Raw genomic sequence first — 24,936 nt, 5'->3', positions numbered from 1 at the left:
TGTTCCCTCCTGGTGGAATGACCTGCCCAGCTCAATCCAAGCAGCTGAGTCCTTAATATTTTCAAGAAACGGCAATCTTCATTTGACCCTCTAACTCTAGCACTCTCTATTCTAATGCTACTTCTAATTTTATCTGCTTGTTTTTTTTTATTAAAAAACTTGACCCTCTAACATTTGCACTCTCTATTATATTTCTATTCTAATGGCCAATCCGTCATTTTTTGGGGGATTTTTTATTTTTATTTTTTTAATAAGTATCGGTTCAGGCACCGGAACCGTTTTAAAAGTATCGATTTGACACCGGTATCAAAAAAAAACAAACGATACCCAACCCTACTTGTAGTAGCTCTTATGTTTGATATTCCACCTACTAAAGGCTGTTTTAATACATGATTGTTAGCAATAAATGTAGTTTAACTAAAGCTTTAATTGAGAGAACATGTTTTGGTGGCTTGAATAATGTAAAATGCATTTGATTTAGACCTGTATCCTATTTTTATGTACTATTATTAACTGAGGTGTTTGTTGTGTAATCTGTAAGATGTCAGATAAGTGGTCTCCACTCCAGCTCTGGACATGGTCTCGGGATGCTATGTTGTTTGTGTGTTAGAGTTCCATGGCTTTGTTAAGGCTCTATGAAATCCGTTTTATTTTTTCACAAATTCCATTTTAATTTTTCTGGATTCCGTTTTTTTTTTTCTTTTTTAATTTTAATTTTTCTAGACTCTGTTTTAATGGTTAAATTAAATTTTATTAATCAAAAAAATTACAAAATCATGAAAACATGAAACTTACACAATTTAACAGCAATTTATTAAAAGTTTAACAAATTTTTAAGGCACTATGAAATGTTTTTTTTTCTCTCAAATTTAATTATATTTTTGCCAAATTCTGTTTTTCATTAATTTTCTGGATTCCATTTTAATGGTTTCATTAAATTTGACTAATCAAAAGCATCTCTAAATAATTTATTAAAAAAAATATATTGTGTTGTGTATTTACATTTTTCTGGGAAATAAATTCTGGTAAACACTTTTTTTTTCTTTTTTTTCTGTTAAATATTCCTTAAAATAATGTTTTAATAATAATTTTGTTAGTAGTAGTATTACATACTAGTCCATATTGCATTTTGATTTAAGTGTACTGACCTACTTTTGATTTATTCATCCAAAATTTGGCAAATTCCGTGACATTCTGCATTATGCATAAATTCCATTCCGCGATTCAGCATCGTGGAAATGCTACTTTGTGTAGTCTGATTACTTTCTTATAACATGTAAGGTGGCATGGTTATTGTTAAATTTAAACTGTTATATTGTTACTTTTTCAAATAAGTGACATCATTTTTTAGTTTACTGACTTTGTCTCGTTTTATGAAGTATAACTAAAGTCAAGTCTACAAAACTATTAAAGAAATGAAAATTCGCCCTATTTTGTAAATGCATGTTATTGATCTTACTGTGAACAAATTATCCATGCATATTTTTCATTTTCAAAAAATGTTTTGAACTTGTAATGTTTAATTAAGATGTCTTAAACTCAACCTTCTAGTGAAACTAGGAGGATACTAGAATTTAGAAACTAAAATTTAGTTAACTTAAACCCCGCTCCTATACAAACGACTGCAAGCTTGCATTCATTTTTAAATGCAGCAGCCACATCTTAAAATACCCATTAAAACAACTAATGATAAGAAAAAAAGTCCCTGCCCTACATTTTTGTTCCTTTTTCGATAACCCGTTTTACTCTGATGTACATCACAATACGGAAGAAAAGATCTGTCTCTACTTCCGTTTCATTACGACTTTAACCAATGTTAATTGTCAACAACGTGACATTTATGTGTGTCCAGTTTTTTACAATTGTGGTTCCTGTGTAAATACACTTGTCGCATTTAAAAGTCTAAAAAATTTTTACTGTATGTCAGAAAATGCCACAAGGGACAAACTTTGTCCACAGCAAAAACAACACAGTCCAATGTAAATAATGTCTGCAAGAAACTTCCACTCTCAAGGAAAAAGATGGTCTCAGGCTACGTTTACACGACAACGATGTAGTCAAAAACGGAAAAGTTTTTCCCTTGCGTTTTTAAAAAGTTTCACGTATACACAACAACATTTTCAAAACGATTCGCGTTTACACATATCTGCGAAAACGGCCAAAAACGCTGTATTACATATGCCAGGCCAGTAGTTGGCGCTGTCACCTTGTTAGTACAGAACAGTACCTGTAGGGAAGTGATGGTTATATGTTGCACTTTGAAACCTGTTTTCAAAAATATGCGTTTTCAGTCCCCAAAACGCCGTTGTCTTGTAAACGAACAGGCAAAACGCATAAAAAGTTTCCAGTTTTTGGCTGAAAACGTTGTCGTGTAAACGACCCCTCAGTCAGATGATGGTGAAAAAAAGTGATTCAAAAATAATTTAATGCATTCGATTCCTTAAAAAGAAACATACCGTATTGTCCCGAATATAAGATGATGTTTTTTTCTTGGAAATACATCTGAAAAAATATATAGTCTTATATTATATTCAGTCAGTCGTCTTATATTCAGGGTCTAGACTTTGACATGTCAATAATACACCCACAACAATAGATGGCGCCAAATACGCATAAAACGAGTATGCCATGAAATACGTAATGTAATGCGTGTTGTAAAGATCGCGAGTAAAAACAAAAGAATAAGAAAACCTTACAGCTGCATGAGTCGTGACTGTCACGTTAGCCTGATGGGACCAAACTCCCTTTGTGATTTTAAAACGTAAGACAGTACCCAGATTTGAAGACTACAGTAAGATTTAACTTCTACTGTTAATAAGATTTTGGTAGGCTACTATTAGATGGATAGCCTAAATGTCCTAATTCAGATGGGCTACCTGTTTTTTATTATTTTTTTTTTTTTATGGTATATCAAAAAGTGTATATTTTTAAAATGTGATTGTTGGTACATTTTACCAGTTTTTACCATACTTTCAAAACAAAAAATAAAATAGGAAAAATATGCAATATGAAAATTTTTTTTAATGGTATATCAAAAAGTGTATATTTTTTAAATGTGATTTGTTGGTACATTTTACCAGTTTTTATCATACTTTCAAAACAAAAATTAAAATAGGAAAAATATGCAATATGAGAATAATTGAAGACAAAATGTGTTTTAGATTTGTTTTTTAAAAAGCTTTTTTCCAAAAGGTACATCTGGAAAAAGGGGGGTCGTCTTATAATCAGGGTCGTCTTATATTCGGGCCAATACGGTAATTAGTAAAGAGATTGTAACACTTCACATTTAAAAGTAATGTTTTTACTGTATTACTGTCTTTCATCTTTGACCTGCATCTTGTCTTTCTCTTGTGTGCTCTTTTGAACTGCATTTGTGAGAGTCAGGATGGTTGTGTGTGTGTGTCTGAGGAATTTCAGGGATCTGGGTTACACTGAAGTGAAGGCTTCTTTGGCCAGAAGGCAGAATGTGTGGAGTTTGGGGGGATGGGACGTTTGGGAATGTCTTGCATGTTTCTCCTCACTGAGGAGGGAAGTCAGCCATCTGCTCAATACTCCACTGATACACGCAGCTTTGATGACAGATCATGAGATACCTTGACAGACCATGAGACTCTATACCTTTATTTGAATTTAAATTACAGGAACAATTTCTGTAATTTTAGAGTAGGTTTATTTTATTTATTTTTTATATTTCGGTATATATCACCCCACAGATTGTCATATCCATCTTTGACTACAAGGCAACACAATTTATCACAAAACTGAATCATCTTTAACATAATACCAAATTACCTTCAACGTTCTCATTCCAAGTTTTATTTGTCAAATGCACAACAATTGCTGTTGCATTTAGCAGTGAATTGTAACGTCACTTTGAGCATTTATCATTCAGCTGCATCGACTGGATTTCCATTTCTATTTTTTTTTTTTTTTTTTTTTTGGTAAACTCGCCATTTTTATTTTTATGTTAGTTTCACTTCTAGTTTTTGTCAAAAAACTTGCTTCAGAGAACGTGTGTTACTGTTGAAGTTGGGAAATGTGATGATAGCCTTATCTATACCACAAAGCCACTTTCTCAAGTAAAAACTATGTCTGACATGAGTAAAACAGGAACCCTGACTGCCTGCCTGAGTGAGGGGGGGGCAGGATGTCTTCATTTCCAAAGACAAACATAATACACACTACCTTTCAAAAGTTTGGAGTTGGTAAGATTTTTTTCATGTTTTGAAAGAAGCCTCTATCCTTTACCAATATTTTTTGATCGTAAAACAGTAATATTGTAAAATATTTGTACAATTTAAAATAACTGTTATCTATTTGAATATACTTTAAAATGTAATTTATTTCTGTGATGGCAAAGCTGAATTTTCAGCAGCCATCATTACTCCAGTCTTTAGTCTCTAATGAACACACATTCTTTCAGAAATTTTTTTGTGATAAATTTTATTAATCCTTGCTGAATAAAAGTTGTTAGTTTTTTTTACTATCCTACTGACCCCTGTAGTGTACACTGAGTATTTACTTAACATCTGATATTTCACCAATATACAGTTATTCTCACCAGCATTTCTACACTCAAAGAACCAGTAACCGTTCTTCCTTCCAGTTAGATGCATTTCTCTTTCCTTATAAGGTGGAAGATCCTGTTTGATTACTATGACTGTTATTATGTCAAGTAACTCAGTGTGACATTAAATAGTTCATTCTCATTTCCCGTCATTGTAATGTGAACTAGGCTGATAAAAGTGACGTCTTTGACGTTCACTGATATTGTCGGAATCAACCAATCAGAATCAAGGACCGGAACTATCCGTTTTATAAAATTGTTTTTAGCATTTTGCTATATATAGTTATTATACGTGTAAATTGGTCACCGTGATTTTGCCAAGTCAGACATGTTCCTTGATCAATATCTTTTGTTGTTCCTGGAACAACATTACTGTCCAAAAACATAGACATAACCCTATCCCTACCCCTAAACCCAAACCTATATAATTTATCCCAAAAATCAGAGGGAAATGATAGCTGAATAACAAGGGTGGAGAAGCACCTAACCCTTGTTGTAGCCTAAAACTGACAGTTCCTGTAAATTTATCCCTCAATTGTGATTGGTTTATTGGGATGTTGATCCATGAGCATGTTTTACTTTGTGAAATCACGTTCACCGTGTACATTAGCATATTATCTGTGATTCTGCAGTCAAACATTTTTGTAGAATGAAATTGTCAACTTGCATTGCTTAGCTAGTTTCACATCTCTCATATCACTCTGCAAGCTCTTTCCTTTCTCAAATCAATATTCCATGATCACTTATTTTTTAATTACTGAGTAGCCATGTACGTGGGGTAATGTACAGTCAGTTGATCATTATAGCAAAATAAACACCCTCAAAGTGACCTTCTCACCCCGTCTGGGTTTAATTTGCGATAATGACTGGCTTATAGTACATTTATTAAATTGTATATGCTAGTGATAAACACTTCTCTTTTTCCTTCTTTATTTTTAGACTGCAATTTCGCAAGTGTTTTTCCCTGTTAAGTCATTTCCACTAAGAAAAAGACAGCCCTGTCTGTTGCTGATAATGCAAAAATGTTACCACAGTCAAGCTTTCTTAACAGGAAAACATGTGATTTTACTGCATTTCATGTAACTTCCATGTTCGAAGAGTTTGCGAGACTCTTTTGCAATAATGGCAGGGCTAGATGCAGATGCCACATTGCTCATTACTCATTCGCTTTACTTCCTCTTGTAGACAAAAGATCTGGAACAACAGATTTTAAACCAGCATTCATTTCAAACATACATTCAGTAGCACCCGCTGTAGTGAAATCAGTTTTTTTTTTCTTTTTTTCTTTTCTATTAGATTGAAGCGTGTTGGCTATAGCCAAGCATTTATTAAAGTAAACAATCATTAAAAAAATAAATAAGAAGAAACTAATATCAAGCAATTGGACAAAAAAGAATAGAACAAAGACAAGAAGAAATTAAATTGACACAGTGTTAAGTTCTTCATCAGGAAGGTCTATTTACATAACTTGATGTGGTCTTATACTTCCCCAAACTATGAAAACACCTGGTCTAAAGTGTAGCAAACATGCCAGCGATAAATAGTAAATTGATAAATATATCATAAAGGTGACATCCTGGTCTCTTCACATTCATGCAGAAGTACAGACGAGTATAACCTGTTGAGCCATTTATCATAACTTTCACCTTGATTGAATCTTGAGTCAATATTTAGTCTCATCCTGGTTCCGCTCTCTTCACAGGTGCTCTGACGAAGGTGAAGGACGGCCAGAAGCATGTAGAGGAAGGGAAGATGGAGGGCCAGCAGGCAGATGGGATCAGGGAACGCTGCAATATCATCTCTTTCGCCACACTGGCTGAGATCCAGCACTTCCATCAGACTCGAGTACGGGACTTCAAGTCCCAGATGCAACATTACCTACAGCAACAGATCAGCTTCTTCCAGAAGGTCACAGGCAAGCTGGAGGAGGCACTGCAGAAGTATGACAATGCCTAAATGAACCCTGTTCGGATTGGATCAACAGAGCTTCACCTTGCCTGGCAGAGAGCCAGGCGCGAATTAGCCAGCCCCTAGCAATATACGACAAACCAAGAGTCTAAAATTTATGAAATCTATCCCCATACAATGAATGTCCATTATAAGGAACTGAAGATTGTTTGGGGCAAGTATATAGTGAGTTTGGACTGTGTTTTCCACTGTGAAACTAACAAGGAAAACAGAGACACGAGAACAGAGAGCGTCGAATGTCTTCGATCCTGCTACTAATGTCATATTTTAAACATGTTCTTCACACGGATGAATGAGATATTGATATGACTCGAGGAGCTTGCGTGGCTCCTTAAACACTCGAGACCCTCTTAGCCGCTCTTAGATGTTTACAGACCCAACAGAGCCACTGTCTTCACTGTTGTGCCTTTCAATCTTGTCTCGTTGGTATTTTTATCATTTCATAAAAAGAACTATATATTATTCTTATTCCGAGATTTGTTTTTATGAGGTTTGATTTTATTATCTTATACAAATGTCACTCCTGCTTAAAATGGCAGGCAAAGGAGTAGCTGGCTCGTGTTTGGAGATGAGAGTGGGAGTAGCTGGACATAATGCCCAAATTTGGTATCCCGTCTGATTTATTTCCCCTTCCCCTCCCCATGATATTTTTATTCCAGTGCAAAACAGAATGTGCATTTGAGAGAAAAAACAGTAGCCGTCGTCAGATCACCTGCCGTCACAATTGAGCAGGAGCCTAAAAATATGTTCAAATGTGATGTAAACAGGAAGCACAACAGACTCAGGATAACAAGTTCATTTTGGACATCATTTTTTCAGACATAATACTCAAAACTAAAGTTCCCAAGGTGCTCAGAGAATCCAGTTTATTTTCTACTGCACATTTTTACTTCTCATTGTGCAGGATAAACCACACCTAGATGTCCTGAATTGTTAAAGATTCCAAATAAACTGCTCACTTAACTGCTTGTTGCATTGAATCTATTTTTGTATTGTATGCGTTTTGAGCTAGGCATTTCAAACAGATTTCCTAAAAGAGCACATTTCATTCTTCACCTGTTTTTTCTCTTTCCCTGGTTTATCGAGTATATATGACCAATATTGACGCAGTTTCAGTGCAAACGTGAGTGTTGTGTCAAAGGGAGGAAAGCTTTTAAAAACGCATCTTCTTACTGGTGTTGCTGCATGAAATGTGAAAATGGATGCAGATGTTTATGTCAACACTATCATGAGGTTTGGCTGAAAAGATATTTCCACCTTGTACATGATGATAATAATGATAGAAACTTGTGATTGTTCATTTGCATCAGCAATAAAGAACATTCTTTTTAAAGTGAAGTGATGTGTAGCCATGTATGGTGACCCATACTCGGAATTTGTGCTCTGCATTTAACCCATCCAAGTGCACACACACAGTAGTGAACACACACACACCCAGAGCAGTGGGCAGCCATATTGCTGCAGCACCCGGGGAGCAGTTGGGGGTTTGGTGCCTTGCTCAAGGGTCTCACCTCAGTCGTGGAAGAGAGTGCTGGTTATTCGTGGACTTAATGGTCATTTACCATCTACTCATTTGATGCTGTTTGGAGTATCAGTCAGTAGGTGATTGCTGTCAGTTATGAGCAGGGTTTAAATTGGGCCGGGGCCGTCCGGGGCACATAGACTCCAGGGCTCGACATTAACGCAAGACAAGTAACCTGATTAAAACATCAATAACCAAAAATAACTAGGCTATCACCATAACGCAAGTATTATTCTGATTTTATTACATTTAGACTAGAGTAAGTGGCGAATAGCAGATATAGTAATTGAATATAATGCATCTATTGACAGTATAAGGTTGCGCTACTGAGGCAAAGCTCACGCAGCCTCTCCAGGAGAAATAAAAACGCGCAACACTTAAGAAACTCAGCATGCTGAGGTAAAAATTCTAAATGAAAAGTTTTTATATTTAAAATACAGTTAGTTAGGTAACATCACACAACATTTTCATCATTACGACTGTTTAATGGTTCAATAAACAGTTCAATAAGCAAGTACAATAATATTAGGTCACTTACATTTTAGGCGGAAACACAGCGCATCTCACAACAACCAGCCGATTCATTGCTGACTGATTGTGTTTTGAACGAATCGGTTGGTGTGTGTGTGTGTGTGTGTGTGTGCGTGCGCGCGCGCGTGCGTGCGTGCGTGTGAGAGAGAGAGAGAGAGAGGGTCACATCACAGTGGAGTCAGCTGTCTTAACCGTGGCTTGTGTACTGCAAACACATAATGTACAGTATTTGAAAAATTTGTTTTTTGAACATTAAAGCATGTCAACATATTCTGTTACACCAAATACACAAAATAATGATCTTTAAAAAAGCATCATATGGCCCCTTTAAAAGTATCATTTCCACCATCATTTCTTGTTTGTATATTAAAAAAATATTTAAAACAATCTCATAACATTATTTAATCCAGTTGTGTTTTTTCAGTGTAAATGATTTAATTTGATAACGTATCGATAAAAACAATCACATTATTATAACTGAATTTATAGATCAAATGTAAGAATTTGAAATGACAGATGAATGAGGTTAGGGGGAAAATGCCCTCTACAAAGGTAAAAAAAAAAATGCCCATGGATTAAATGAATCAGTAAAAAAAACATGCAGATTTATGTGGCACAGCTGATAGAAAACTGATGAGAATATTGCTTCAGAATAAATCACATTTAATTTAATTATAAAGTGTGTGAGTTTGTGTGTGTGAACTGTATGTATGTATGTATATGTATATATGTGTGGCCTATATACATAAGCCCGACACCCTAGAGCCCCCCCACATAATAAATCCCAATTTAACCCCTGGTTACGAGTGATTTTTCGGTTGGTGATGTGGTAATGAGAGGAGTGTTCACTGTGAATAGTGACAAATGCCTTTTTCAAGGCCAAGCCGTGGGAACGCAGTCTGTTTGCCAGACCTGCCTGCTCTTCTAGTTGGCCCGGGCACAGACGCTTTCCTCAGCACTGGCTGTAAACACTGAAGCGCGCTCCGCTTTCAGCGGGACGGGTCTCCAGGAGGTGTGCCAAGCAAGCAATGCCGGCCATGGGCACTCCTGTCTGAAAGTCCTCACTTTACTCTAGGTCTGTGAGATTTCCAAGATAAAAAGGGCATATTGATCCAAAACATCAGTATCAAGCTAGTCCAGACGCATGAAGCATCCTGCTTTGCTTTATTTTACAATATTGTGATTCAAGCTTATCAAACGCAATGGTGTGATGCTTAGGAATGCAATAAATGTCCCCCAGTTTGGTCATTTCATGTGATTTTACCTTTTTCTGCCATTATTTTCTTACCGGTCCAAACTCAGAAACAGCTTGGATTAAATCATGTCTCGTTCTTTTCCTGTTTAGGCTACGTCACCCAGCATTTCTCAGTGTGAGCGCATCTGTTGTGTAATTGTGCTAGCATGTGACTACGCCGTTAGGGTTGTGCTCACCAGTCAGGGCACACATCAAGTGTCACAATGTATGCACAGATTGAACACTTGAGCCACAGCACAAGGCATGCAGCTCTGTGGGTGCCAGAATGCTAAACGCTGGCTTTAAATGGCATTCCAGATGTTTGCAACCGCAGGAACACAAGTTCCTCCCAAAGGAGCCGATGAAGGGTTGATATCGCAATATATGGTAGCAGTACATTTCAAAAATACCACATTCACTTTAAATTTGATCTAATGTAAAATGTTAAATAAATAATGAATGAATCATCATAATAGCTGTTCCCCATAAAATATATATATAGAGAGAGAGATAATTATTAGAACTTTAATTTGTATTTTATTTTAATATTTTATTTAATTTTACATTTTTATTAAGATTTTAGAACCTCTGTGATAAGGTCATTAGTAATACTAGTGATGAGTGAGTTTTCAGTTTTCGTAACAACTAAATTGGAGTCCTGAGATTCTTTCACGTATTAAACTCAATTTCAATTCCACCCTCTTGAGGAATGCTGCTGCCACGAGCCAGAAGGAAAACACATCTGAAAACAAAATTAAAATTCCTCCCTAATAACTGAAGAACATTAAAGTCATAGCAGCTCACTGAGTATGTCTAACTTGCAAATGGCTTTCTATATTGCTGATGCTGGACTGTATCAAACCCTATTTGAGAAACACACAAACAGTGAATGCTGTTCCTTGTTACATGGCTGATATGTTTATCATATTACCATGAGTGGGTTTATAATGGCTCAGACATAGACCTAACTGCAGAAAAACAACTGTGTTGTCTTATATCTTTTTTGGAGATATTTATACTTTTAGGCAAGTTTACATGGAAAGAAAGCCAGCACACAAAAAATAAATAAATATAGTGTAAAGCAATATACTCTTAGATGATATTAAAAAGGACATATGAACTGTGCTTCACGATGCCATAGAAGAACCTTTTTGTCTAAATGGTTCCATAAAGAACCTTTAACATCTGAAGAACCTTTCTGTTTCACAAAAGGTTCTTTGTGGCGAAAAAAGGTTCTTCAGATTATAAAAAAGGTAATAAAGAGATGGTTCTTTAAAGAACCTATGACTGAATGCTTCTTTGCGGAACCAAAAATGGTTCTTCTATGGCATCGCTTGAAGCACCTTTATTTTTAAGAGTGTACCATTCAGGTATTTTGGGTTTGATTTTAATGTTTTTGAAATACATCTCTTATTCTCGCCAATACTGTATTTATTTATTAAAAAATACAGTAACAATGTTAAATATTATTACTATTCAAAATAAGCATTTTCTATTTTAATATATATTAAAAAGTAATATATTCCTGTCAAAATCTGAATTTTCGGCAGCTGTTTCTCTAGTCTTCAGTGTCACATAACCCTTCAGAAATGAGAAAAAAAAATACTGTAAAATCAAAATTCTTTTACATTTTATTCACAATTTTTTGGATTAGATTTGGTAATAATAAATAATGATAAAAATAAAAAGAAACAATAATTCCATCATTAAATGAATCAAAATACATGTCCCATTTCTCTATAGATTTTCCTGACAAGAAGTGCTGATGATCTTTAATTATGCATGAGTTCATGACATGCTGCAGTATTTCCTGGTCAATTGCATGCAGTGCTACAGTTTCCCAGCATACCTGAGCAGTGCCAGGAACTTCTGCTTCCAATCACAGGGCTTTGATGTGTACTTGACCTGCTGAGGGGATGTGGACTCCACACCATTCTTATAGCCTACAGGATGGCCTTTACTGGAAAACCCCAGAAAACCACTCCACACACTGTGTGACTGCAGATTCCAATGTTAGGAGTTCATATCCTTGGTTTTTACCATAGAAATTCCCAGCAAGCTATACCATGTTCTCATGAGATTTTGAGGTCATTAGAAAATGAGCTGTTTTGCATCCCAAGAGGAGCTAGTGTTCACGGGAACACACTCCATTCAACCCATACAGTACAGGGCTACGTTTCCCAAAAGCATCGTAAGCCATCATAACCAATGGAGCTCAACTTAGGCTTACGGTGCTTTTGGGAAACGCAGCCCAGGTCATTTACTTACATTTCATTTACTTTCAACAGGTTTTGCATTCCACCAACATAAAAAAAGCGAGTAAATAATAGCAGTATTTTATTTTTGAGTGAAATATCCCTTTAAGAGCAGGTGCTGCTAAATTTACTTGAAAGTGTTTAATTCCCATCAATGGCAAAGAGGAATTTGTTACTTCTATTAAAAACTGCACCACTGCCTGTGATTCATTAGCAAATAGCATTAGCACGCAAAAAATGAAGAGAAATGCTGAAGCAAGTCACAAGGCTCTGATAGAGTTGCACCATGTGAACTTCATCAGATTGTCTCAGTGTTGTGAATCACACAATTATCAAATGCGTTTAGCCCACTTCCTGTGTGTTTTAAATACATTCTGCCAGTCTGCTCATGTGATTCTTGTGCTTTGACAGCTTAATGCAGTTAATATAGACCCTAGAATAAGTATGAGCTCCCGAACCAGACCAAAAATATCCATTAAATATACAGGCGATTCAAGCAAGCTCTTTGTCACTGTATCTTTGCAGCAAAAATTGAGCCGGCGTTGACTTTTCAGTGAGCAGCCCTTAAGCATTACAAGCAGCGATATCCCATGAGGTAATGCTGGCGGTGCACAACGGACCATTAACTTGACCTGCCCACTCTCAAGTGAATTGAACACGCACTACATTATTCTTAAAGCAGGGTTTGTATATTATTTTATTTAACTTTTTCTTTTAACAAACAGGAAGTGGGCTAAACACATATGATATATGTGTGATTCACAACAAGACAATCTGATGAATGTTCACATGGTGCAACTCTATCAAAGCCTTGTGACTTGCTTCAGCATTTCTTTAAGTGATAATGATATTTTCTAATAAATCACAGGCAATAGTGCAGTTTATTCCATTTTTCCTCAGAACTCTGAATTAATATTTATTTTCATTTCTGATTTTTTCTTCTTTGAACATTTTAGCCAATTGACAATTCTAATTTTGTACATCTAAAATTACTCTAATACTGACTAAAAAAACTTTAATAGTAAAAAAAGTAACGAAAATATTTTCTAAATAATATTTAATTTATCACAGTATAAATGGGTCTTCATGCATTGAAATATGTTGCTGCCTATATTTTTTGGAAGAGGTCCCTCACAAGATGATCAGACCTGGCAGAAAGGTCTGAAATGTGAGAGCAGTGGGCATTCTTCATCACTGCTGTGTTGTTTTTATAGCCCCACACAGGAAGTCTAGCAGTGCCTCATTCATGTCTAAAAAACGCTGACTGCTTCCTCCTCTCTCTGCCTGCTGGCCAAGAGCACTGATCACACACACACACACACACACACACACACACACACTGTTGATGAAGTGTGTGAACTTGAGAAAAGCATGATTTAGCTCTCTTTCAATAATCTCCAATTTTACAAAAATCTAAATTCAGAAAACAAAAGATGGCAGTGAATCATTTCTTATCTTAATTGCACAAAACACAAAATTTGAGGTCTTGGGACTATTTTATGACATTCTTCATATAAGCACTCATATTACATGGGCATTGATTTTGTCAGACTCTGTGTAGATATTATCTTCCTTTTTTTAATTTAACACTAATTGGAGCTGGGGTTTTTAGTTTTTGTTTTCATAAAACAAAACAAGGTGAGTTTAAGTGGAAAAGTAGGTAATGTAACACCACTGCTGCTCCTGTGTGTACACAGACATGTCCATTGCCATATTCTTGTTGGTGAGATATCATGTGATATTTCAAGTCTCATTTGTTTGTCTGAAGTGTTGGAGTGACAATTATAGTAAATTGCAGAAATCTGAAGCGTAAAAATATCCCATGTCACCCTGATTCACCCTATTGATTCCCATTGACCTGTCAGAAAGCTGAACCTCTTGAATAAGAAACAAGAAACTTTAATGTGTTTGCTCAAAGGCCTGTACATCTTTCTTTTTTTTCTTTTTTTTTTTGTTAGAAGAACAATTTAAACAGCATCATTTAAACCGCTTTTCCCCCCCAACATAAAAATTGTGCAGACTCACTTACTGTAAGTGTGTAAGGGTGTTTTCCGTGAAGATACTGTATCCTCACCCACAACTGTGAAATTCTATCTCCTAATGTTACATTTCACATCCATACTACATTTAGACTCAGTTTACTAAGGCCATATTCGGGTGTGTTTGAGAATTAGTTTAGATTGTCGAGAACTGAGTTTAGAACAAGCTCTACTTGTCCAAGAACTGTCTTAACCTTTGTACTTCTGGAAATTGGTGTTCATTTCATGTGAATGTTTTTACTGATAGGCTGAATATACTGGAAAACATACAGTAAGTACTGCTTACTTTACTGGACTTATTTTCATTAATTGAAATTAAATATAAAATATGAAATACTTAAAATGTAAACAAAATAATAATAATAATAATTCAACTTTAAAATGAAAATCTAAATGTAAAGGCTAATTCAGAATATTAATAAATACTTATATTTTTTAAATAGTATATAAATAACACTGTGTTCATGGTAAAAGAGAAAAAAACTAATAAAAAATATAAAACAACTTGTTTTAGCCTACCTGTCCTCTCTATGACACAAGGAAATTGGGAACAATAGATTAACTGGAACAATAGAAAAAGCTATTACATGTTGTATAACCTGTATAGGGAAGGTAAAGCATTTTAAATATTATTTTGGGCAAGTATGTCTATCTAGGTTAGTATTTTACCTGCTGCATACCAAGCCTTATACCGTAGATCTTAAATGTAAGAGTGGGAGTGACGTTCTCATTCGAGAGCGTTTGATTGGACAAAAATCTGTGTAGTGCAAGATGAGTTAACAATTACTTCCACAAATTTTCCCAGACTGTGAATTTTAGAGGTAAGTTACCATCTAAACATTTAGAAGTACCCTAGCATAGTTCAAATCAGATATTGGAGCTCAACTTCCCTTAAACACTCTTATTGGCATGATTATCTCGCATCTAATTAAGACTTAGGGGATCCAAGAGAGTCAGTCCTCTGTTGCTGGGCAGCTCTTCGTGATCTGGAGGGCTTAAACTAATTATGTTTCCGTCTCTCGGGATTCTTCTTAACAAATCATAGCTCAGAATGAGTCATGTAGTCACCACAGCCAAGTGCGAACATGCTCAGCTCCTTTTCTTATAGGAATCCGGACTCATTTACAGCAATTAGCTCTTCTACTACTAAGAAAAAGGAGGGAAATCATTACAGATAATAGATCATGTGTTTCTACACAATGGAATTTTTAAATGGGTTAGCCTTTTGTTCTTTCACTGAAACGCAATATATAAAGAGATAATTTTACATAATTATAAAGCTACTGCCAAACCTTTTCAATGAAGAGTAGTTGTGAAGTTGATTTAGGTGTTGTTTCCTTTCATGCATTGACAGTGTCTGGACTTCATTTAATCACAGAATAAGCAGATAAACCACTGTTAAGGTGACATATCAGATGCATATCAGTGTGAATCATCCCGACACTGATGTTCTTAACAGAACCGGTTTCACAGTGTCACGTTTGTAAGGTCAGCACATTGCAGGCTTCACGTTTGGCATTGTCTCCAGCTGGCATTGTTTGTAATGCAAACCAGTTGAAACAATAGGAAACAATATTCAATCACACTCATGCTGCTTGTGACAGAGAATGCATTTTATTACATGTATTATTTGAATTATATTATAATAAAAAATTGTGACTTTTTATTAATAGTATACATAGTATCTATTTATTTTTTATTATTTATTTTAATCACAAACACTTTTTGACTAAATGAGCTGTTCATTAACTGAACTGAGCAGAGATCTCAGCGTGCATCTGGAAAGCGGTTAAAAAAGCCTATTAAGTGAAATCACAGTAATTAAATAAGAGGAATGAAGTATCACAGCAATTACATCCCCAGAGGCACCTCACTGTTTTTAATCTTTGTGTAATTCTAAAAGGAGAAGAGCTCTAAATTGTACAAGGCAAAAAAGCCACAACATCCATCTAAAAAAGAAATTGCATCTGAAATAAGGTCTAGCCTATACTGATTTATTTAAAGGGGTCATATGATGCAATTTCACGTTTTCCTTTCTCTTTGGAGTGTTACAAGCTGTTTGTGCATAGATAAGATCCCTAAAGTTGCAAAGACTAAAGTCTCAAACCCAAATTTTCTTTATAAAATTTAAGACTGGTCCACGCCCTCCTAAAACCCTCGTTTAAACATGCCCCCACATGTCTACGTCACTGTGTGGGAAGATTTGCATAACACTGCCCAAATGTTCACGCAAAGAAAGAAGGTGTAACTTTTATTCTTGCTGTAGTATTGTTGTTGCCGCCGCCGCCATGTCGTGAAGATGCTGTGTGTTTCGTTGTGAAAGCGAAACTACTTTGTTTGGTCTTCCAAAAGAGGACACAACTAGAACTGTTCCTGAACAGTTCAACCCAAATATTCAGATGTGTGCACTGCAGCGCATTTTATGGAGGACTGTTTCCTGAACCTGGGAGAGTACGTTAACTAATGCTGGCTGTGCACAAAGGCTGTTTCTATAAAGTGGGGCAATTCCAACTTTGCAAGGACAGTCTGGCGTTTCTGACTCACAGACTGTCAGTACGTTTTCATATTTAAAGAATTTGCCACTGACGATACAAACACGAGTTTTTAACAGTGTAGAGTAGCGCTTGTTTGTCGTTTCTCCGATCACAAATGCAGACATGGTTTTATTGGTTTTGTCTCGTCGCTCCGGGACACGGCATCACAGTATGGTAAGGGGCAGAACATTCCCGTCACACGCTTGAGGTATCCGGCCAATCACAACGCACTGGATAGCTGGCCAATCAGCTTACACCTCACTTTTCAGAAAGAACTTTCTGAAGTATTAGTCAACCCATGGACTGGCTCCTCCTGTATTGAATCAGTTTGTAAACGTAGCACCATCTGGTTACAGATTAACGAGAAGTGCAGTAAGAGGTGATTGCATAGTCCCTTTAAGAAAAAGTGCATTTAGTCAACAGTGTTTTCAGTTAGGGCTGCTCGTGAGTGGAACTCCATCCCAACTGATATTACAAATTCCAATACTTATGCTTCCTTTAAGTTTCACTTAAGGAAATGGTTAATTGAGAGTCAGCATTGTCAACATTAATTTTATAACTTAAACTCTGCTGCTGTCTTGTCTTTTTTGCTTTGCTAGTTTGATATTTTTATGTAAATGAGGTTGTTTGGTTTAGGACTGACTGAATGATTAGGGTTACTGTTATTTGTTTGTATGCTTACATTATTTTTGTTTGTATATTGATATTGTGATATTATTGATATATTGTTTAGTTTGTTTGACAGTGGATTGTGTGTATGAGTGAGCTGGTATTGATGTGTTGGTTATGTGTATAGTATAACTTTAAGGCGGATGTTTTGTTTTTAGGAATTAGTGTGAATGGTACATGTATTTTAGAGTATGTAAGTATTATGTATTGATTAATTTTTTATATTTTTAGGGTGACAATTTTACCATCAGTCCAGGGACTGCAGATGCAAAATAGCCTTCTGGCTAATTCTGGCACATTGTGCATTTATGTATTGTTGATGTGCATTGTCCCTGTTAAATAAACCTGAAATAAATAAAATAAATGAGCTTTGTAAAAATCGACGTGTTTCAGAAAGGCGGGGCATAGAGGAGAAACAATAATGTACAGTATGTGGAAAATAATGTGTTTTTTTAAACCATAAACCGCATAAACACATTGCATTACACCAAATACACAAAATAATGTTCTTTTTAGCAATGTCATATGACCCCTTTAACTTGACCACATTTTGCTTACCCAAGAAGAGATGACAGGAGTCTAAATGGCTGGATTGCAGAACATGCTCTATTTACTGACAAACAGAACTATTCAGTGTATCAGACAAATGACTCATAAATGAGGGAAAATATACAGTAACAAAGAAAAATATTCTGAAGAACTACTGAAAATACAATGTATTCAGTTCCAGCTTGTTTAAAATCTGATACTGACATTTTTGTACAATACAGATGTCACAGTGGCCATATAGCATGATGCATATTTAAAAACGAATTCCTAAATGTAGCGATATGACCACAGCTGCAACAATTTATTGAAAATACTGAAATTAGTTCATATTTTGGATACTATATGTAGTTCAAATCAAGCAACAGTGTTTCATTTACCACAAATAAAGAGATCAGTGGTAAGAATCCAGTGGTTTCATCCCATTGCATCATTTAAAGATGCATGGTATTACTTCTAAGAGGAAGTTCCTGAGAGTATAATAACTTTTATATAAACATTCAATTATAACACACATATGTAATACGCAAAGTAAAACTTACCCAAAATATACAGAGTTGTGCTGTTTAAATATGCACACCACACACAGATTCTCTCAATGCCAGAATAAATGTAATTATAATATTTTTTAGAAACTCTAATATCATAAATAAATATCCTTACAGCTTTAAATAATTTCAGTAAACAAAACATAGTACCACATAATTTTATCCCATTTAAATGATTTCAGTATAATACATTGTTTTATGTTTTGATTTTGTCATTTTCTTATTATGAGGCTATCTGATTTGAGGTAGACACAAAAATGACTTTTAAAACTCCCAGCATCACTTGTGTCTTTAGCAAATGCACAAAAATATAAAATAACCTTCTCAAAAAATACAACAGAACTTTCTCAAATACTTAGTTTGCCAAAGAGGATTAAAAAAATATTTAAAGTGTGCATGAAATGGCAATTGATCTGTTTTCTAAATGCATGTTATTGGTCTTACTGTGAATGATTTACCCATGTATAACTTTAATATATATATATGTATATATATATTTTTTTGAGCATATCATTTTTAATCAAAATGTCAAAACTCAATCATCTGGTGAAACGACAGACTTCTCTCTGGTGAAATATGCTGGGGTTTTTTTTCAATCATTTAGACCACTTAAACCCGTCCCCTTCTTATATTCAACTGCAAGTATGCATTCAGATCTGCCACCATCCACTCAACAACCAATGCATAGAACCAAGTCCCTGTCCTACATTCGATAATCTGTTTCATGTGGATGTTTGTCAAAATAACCGCCGAAAAGATCTGTCGCTACTTCCAATACACTATTAAGGACTTTAAAAATGCGATTGTTTGTATCATTTAGTGAACTTCCTAGCATTTCATAATTGGCAAGCAATGCCCAAATCTTCAGCTGTATGGTTTTCTTCTAGTTTTTGGGTTAATGGGAAAATATTGATCATGTACAACTTTTGCAAAACATCAAACAAAACGCAGTTCATTGAGACTTCAGAACTTGAATGTAGTGTTTCAATCACATTTCAGTCAGAGTTTCAGAGAGAACAGTGATGAATCTGAAGATCAAAGGTCAAACCCAGTACTGATTGTTTCGCAGAGTGGGGTTGGTGGTCCTGCAAAGCTGTGAAACGTCAGGCTCCAGGTCTTCAAAAGAGCACAGAGACACAGAGGTGCCATACGGCGAGTTCTCACTTCTGCTTTGCAGTCTGGTTACGGCTGAACTTCCAGCGTTTATTGGAGTAAGAGGAGTGACGATTACGACGGGGACACTTGCAGGCCACTGTGGCTGGTCCTGATGGGATGGGTTGTCCGGTTGAGCTGGAGCACCTGACGTACTCTTTAAAGGCTTTGGTTTCTTCTTCCAGTTCCGTCTTAAGAGCAGCACCAACACGACCACAATGATGACCAGCAGCAGAAGAGCAAGAAGAGGCAAAAGGATGATCATTGAGTTTGAGGAAGAGCCCGTCTGGGAAACCGACTCTACTTTTACTGGGGTATTATTTATGGGATAAATCTCCTCCACCCCATGGGTTGGTTTTAGGTTAGTAGTACCCATGTCAATGCTGTTTGAATTACCCCAACGGTTGCGACCTTGGAATCTTGACCCAGATTTGGTCACCCGTTGTGTCGGTTGCACAGGTGAAGATGTTGAAGATGGAAACAAGCTCATTGCAGCAGTTTGGTTACGAAAACCAGGTCTGATTGTGGTCACTGGGATCATTGTTGACATCTCCAGAGTGGGAACATGAGCTACGATGCTGAAAGTGAAAATCCCATTGGCGGGTTGGACGTTGTTGGCTTTAAGAACGAATCTGAAAGAATCATTTACTTCACGGACACCTGTCAGGTTCGCCTTCAACTCAATGGCCAGTTTCTCCTGCTGTAGTTCACTTAAAGTGAAAGACCCCACAGATTCGACTTTCTTTCCCTTGCTGCCAATTGCCCGGACAATCCTGCCGTTCTCCGGAGGTGAGGTAATTTCAAACAACGGGTCACTACCACTCAACAAAGCAAGTTCGGACACATTCAGCAAATGTGACTTCAGCTTAATTCGAACTCCGTTAGCAAATGTTACCCCTTCTGCGTACTTAATGAGGGGTTTCACCGTGATGTTAACTACTTGGTTAGTTAGATTCGCTTCTGTTGTGAAGGCCGCAAACTCGAAGTTATCATGGGACGACTCAAGGCTGACCATGTGGTACCTCAGCTTTTCCTCCTGGAGATCATCTTGATTGAAAACTGTGACGTCTTCATTGTCTAGTAAGAGTTTACCGTACTTTGGTGGTACTGTGATTTTATAGTGCACTGTAGTGTTTTTACCATTGGTCACTGCGGCCAGGTGTGACCGTGTGAGAGTTACAGAAGTGTGTCCCTGTTCCAGTAGCACCTCTGTGTTGTTAGCCAGTGAAACAGTGATCTCTACCACTTCCAGATTGAAGAGTTTATATAACGGTCGATGATGGCCGTCGGTGACGCTGAAGTAGAACGCTCCAGATGATGGACTGCCATCGTGGATGAAGAACACCTCTCCATTATTGATTTGAGCCTGGGAGAAGGAGTCCACCGACTCGTTCATGCGCTCTGTAATGGCTAGGAAACCATTGCTAGGTTTGCTAATCACTGAGTACTGGATTTCACTTGGTGAGTTGTCCAGGTCAACCACACTTAAGTGGTTGGGTCCGATAGCCACGGAGTCTCCCTGAACGACTTTGAGGCTGGGAGCTTTGGTCTTCAAAACAGGTGGTTGATCATTTATGGGGATTATAGTGATGTTGAATGATTCTGACACAACCTCTGAGGGATCTAGGGGGTGGGTTGGTGGTTTGCTCTTTAGGTTCAGATACACATCAAAGTCAAAACGGTCATGGGTGGTCTCGGAGTTGTCGTGATGGTATGTGATTCCATACTTATTAAGGATGAACTGAGAGAAATTGGGCTTTTCTTTTGTAAGATTTCGTTCCCCAATGACGATGATGCCATGCTTTGGAAGAGATGTGACCTGGTACCAAACCTCATAAGAGCTGCGCTTGGATTCAGGTTGTTTCGTCATGAGATTGGATGCATCCAGCATCGATTTGCCAATTAGAACTTTATCTCCTTCAGTTACCGTCACACCTGGATATAAATAAAAAAAACAATGTGATACATTTTATTTGACAAAAGCCATGACACTTCAGTCAGAATGACAGATTTAAAGTATATTTGGCTATTTTTACAATATTACCTTTTAAATTCTTAACATTTTAAAGCTTTCACATGTCCATTCAACATTAATCATAATGAAAATACATATTCAATTCACAGCTACATATGCAACTGTTCAAAATCTTGAAAAAAAAAAATGTATCATGGTTTCCACAAAATATATAAGAAATGTTTCTTGAGATTCAAACTGGCATATTAGAACGACTTCTTAAGGACCATGTGACACTGAAAACTGGAGTAATGACAGCTGAAAATTCTACTTTGGAATAAAGGAATAAATATCATTTTAAAACATATTACAACAGAAAACAGTTATGAAAAATACAATAAAACTGTAATATTGTGAAATATTATTACAATTGAATAATATTTCACAATATTATTATTTTATTGCATTTTTTAATACAACATTACTTGACTGTAAACTAGATAATACAAATTGTTTTGTCCATTTTTCATACTGTACCTTTATTTTTGAGGAGCACGGAACTTTGTTCAGGTCCAATATTTTCGTATGAAATGTCAATGTCAAACGTCTGGGGATCAAGCGTAGCAGGTGGAGAGGACACAGTAAATATGAACTTGTCTAGCACCGCCCATCCTAAAGACGTCCCATGAATTTGATGATATGCTACTTCACCCTCATCCACCTGTGATGATTCAAGTTACATGAGTTACTAAAATATAAAACATGAAATAAAACAAAACACTGATAAAAACAAGTCTTAAAAAAAAAGTCTTAGACATAACTGTAAAAATATATTTCCTGAAATGTAACATTTAATTCTTAATATTACTCTCTTTCTGCATATCAACATTGTGTCATCCTATGTTTGAATTATCATTAGCAGCAATTCCGCATTAGCAGCGATTTGTGCTGGCTAACTAGGACATGTTACATTTAGCTTGCAAACATGACAGGCTCTCTGATTATGCTCATAGTTAAAGTAAATTCATAATTCATTACCCTGCACTCTGATATGCATGGCACTGACTTGGGAAAAAGAAGTTGGCAACACTCACCATTTGTTGTGTGAAGGATGAAATATCAGTCGTGGTCTTATCTGCCTTCAAACTGACCAGTTTTCCAAATTTTGGGGGATTGATCACAGTAAAATAAATGGTTCTGTTTGAGAGGCCGATATCATCATTGGTAACGGCCTGAAGAATGTTGTTTGAAATCAAGGATAAGAAACCTAGAAAAAAAACACACCATAAGAATAGCCCTGAAAACTGACAAAAGAACACAAAGGTCTGGTACAGACTATAAACAAAACAACATTGTCTGGTGTATAGTAGCTCATGTGCTTTGAAATGTGAATGTTAAGCTTTTTTTTGCGGTGAGGTTTAATAGAAGTGCATCTGAACCATAAATTACAACCACAAACAAATTGGCAAGCTATATTTGCTTCAAACGTGTAAACACGGTCAAAGATTGAGGGTAGGCAAGCATTTCAAGATCCTGTTTCAGATCACTTTTAGGTTGAAACACATTAGAGTGACTGAACTCGAAGAACTTCAAGCTATATGCCAGGAAGGATTTTGCTAAAATAATCTACCGTTTTCTTTCATGACCTTAACTGAAGGTCATAGTTTCTGTATTCAGAGTTTTCTGTTGTGTCTAACTATTTGAAAGAGGCCCTGGCGACTCTCTCAGCACAAAGGCCACAAGAATAGCTTGACAGGAAGCATTTGTTAAACACATGGACACAAAGCGGCAGAATAATGGTCAAACTTTCTGTTGATTTCTTATCAGTTATTCATTATTTGTTTAATAGTGTTCCAGGTTCCTACCCATGTTAAAAATGAATTAGAAATAAAGCAATCAAATAAACTAAAAAAGTAACATTAGATGGAAAGGGGAAATAAGAATAATGGACTTCAGGAACAAATAAATTCATTTTGTTTATCTGTTATTAAACGTAACAGATCAAAACTTTTTCAGATGCTATCTTTTAGTTTAGTGTTTCTAGAGCCATTTATAAAATTGAAATCAGATGCAGCAGCTGTTGTTTTCCCAGACAAAGCCATTTTTCTAGCTCTGGTTTTAAATGTGACATATGACTAAGTGTTTCTAAAATTAAGAAAATGACTGTAGTCTAATAACTTTAGGGACTTTTTAGAGTGACTCGTTCAGTGTTCAAATGCTCTCCACTGAGCTTTTTATAGTATAGCACGACAGTTAAAGTCGTTTTGTTATTACATGGATCGCTTGCTCTAAGATTAAGAAACCATGAAACACTTGATGCTCAAACAGAGACATAGTGAGTGGGTGGAGACAGAGCGGAAAGGAGGCCTCAATCTGGTGCTCTGACTTGGCATGCGAGGCAGCCAGATGCTGACCTCACTGCTGTAACATGACATGCTATTTAACTCCATAAAAAGAGATGGAGAGCACAATATTTTTTGTAAGATTGCATACAAAATTAAGACTTTTTTTGGAGAGATCTAAAATGCTGTCTCTTCAATGATTTTTGATAACATCTAATGTTTCCTTATAGGTAATCTGTGTGTTGCAGAATATACCAGGTTACTGCTGAAGTTCTCCTCATGTTAATCAGCATTACCTGGAAACACCTTAAGAGGTCCAGCCTTCTCTAGATTAAGAACCAGGGCACGAGCTGTAATACTGAATATCTGCCTGGGAGCAAAGTTCACACCATCGTTTACTTGGAAGTTGAAGCCTCCTGCCATCGGCCCTGAGAAGTAAAAGAGAGCAATCATTATAATCTCCAGGAATTTAGTTTACAATGCACTGCAACTTCAGAAAACATTTTTATGTGATATCACGTTACTTACTTTACATAAAAATGTAAATTTCAAAGAAAGAAATAAATGAATGAAACAAATAAAAAATAATAAACAGCATTTTTTAAATAATATATTTGGTACAAATATGGTTTACTAACTTAGACACATCATTATTAAAAGTTAAAACTCAATCTTTACAGCTTTCATTATTTGATTTATGTTTCAGAACTGAATCCGTTGGATGAAGTATACCATGTCCAAACTGCATGACAAACTAATTATTCCATGCCACTGTTGCACTCAAACCTATTTTCAACTAAAAATGGCAGCAAACATAGGAGGAAAAGTGGTGTGCTGTGATTTAATGCACAACACTGGCATCTAGTGGTTAAACATGACAAACTGTTGCTTGTTAAAAGGGTCCTATTATGCTTTTTCACTTTTTTAATTTTAGTCAGTGTGTAGTGTGTATGTTTGGGCATAAAAAAGTTACAAATCTCAAAGTCCACTCCAAAGGGAGATATTTTGTTTTTTAAAAATCCCTTTTCAAGAACTACAACGAACGGCTCGTTTGGACTACAGCGTTGGTTTCCGG

At 36.1% G+C, this 24,936-nt stretch overlaps 2 protein-coding genes across 2 annotated transcripts in view; one reads left to right on the top strand and one right to left on the bottom strand.

The window, feature by feature from the left end:
* Positions 1 to 7,950, top strand: part of LOC107746794 (sorting nexin-18-like) — an 18,086-nt gene extending 10,136 nt beyond the window's left edge. Inside the window, exon 2 of the mRNA XM_016561083.1 lies at positions 6,270 to 7,950. Within this exon, the coding sequence (XP_016416569.1) occupies positions 6,270 to 6,523 (254 nt within the window). The 3' untranslated portion in view covers positions 6,524 to 7,950. The remainder of the gene's footprint in view (positions 1 to 6,269) is intronic.
* An 11,021-nt stretch (positions 7,951 to 18,971) lies between these two features.
* Positions 18,972 to 24,936, bottom strand: part of LOC107746793 (chondroitin sulfate proteoglycan 4-like) — a 17,460-nt gene continuing 11,495 nt past the window's right edge. Inside the window, exons 7-10 of the mRNA XM_016561082.1 lie at positions 24,158 to 24,289; positions 22,614 to 22,786; positions 22,057 to 22,240; positions 18,972 to 21,500 (exon numbers count right to left, since the gene is read on the bottom strand). Coding sequence (XP_016416568.1) covers positions 19,456 to 21,500; positions 22,057 to 22,240; positions 22,614 to 22,786; positions 24,158 to 24,289 — 2,534 coding nt within the window. The 3' untranslated portion in view covers positions 18,972 to 19,455. The remainder of the gene's footprint in view (positions 21,501 to 22,056; positions 22,241 to 22,613; positions 22,787 to 24,157; positions 24,290 to 24,936) is intronic.

The sequence above is a fragment of the Sinocyclocheilus rhinocerous genome, unplaced genomic scaffold (genome assembly GCF_001515625.1).
Source record: "Sinocyclocheilus rhinocerous isolate Xijiao unplaced genomic scaffold, SAMN03320098_v1.1 scaffold468, whole genome shotgun sequence".
In the NCBI taxonomy this organism is placed as follows: domain Eukaryota; kingdom Metazoa; phylum Chordata; class Actinopteri; order Cypriniformes; family Cyprinidae; genus Sinocyclocheilus; species Sinocyclocheilus rhinocerous.
The sequence above is the reverse complement of the archived record's forward strand: the minus strand, read 5'-3'. Positions and strand labels throughout refer to the sequence as shown.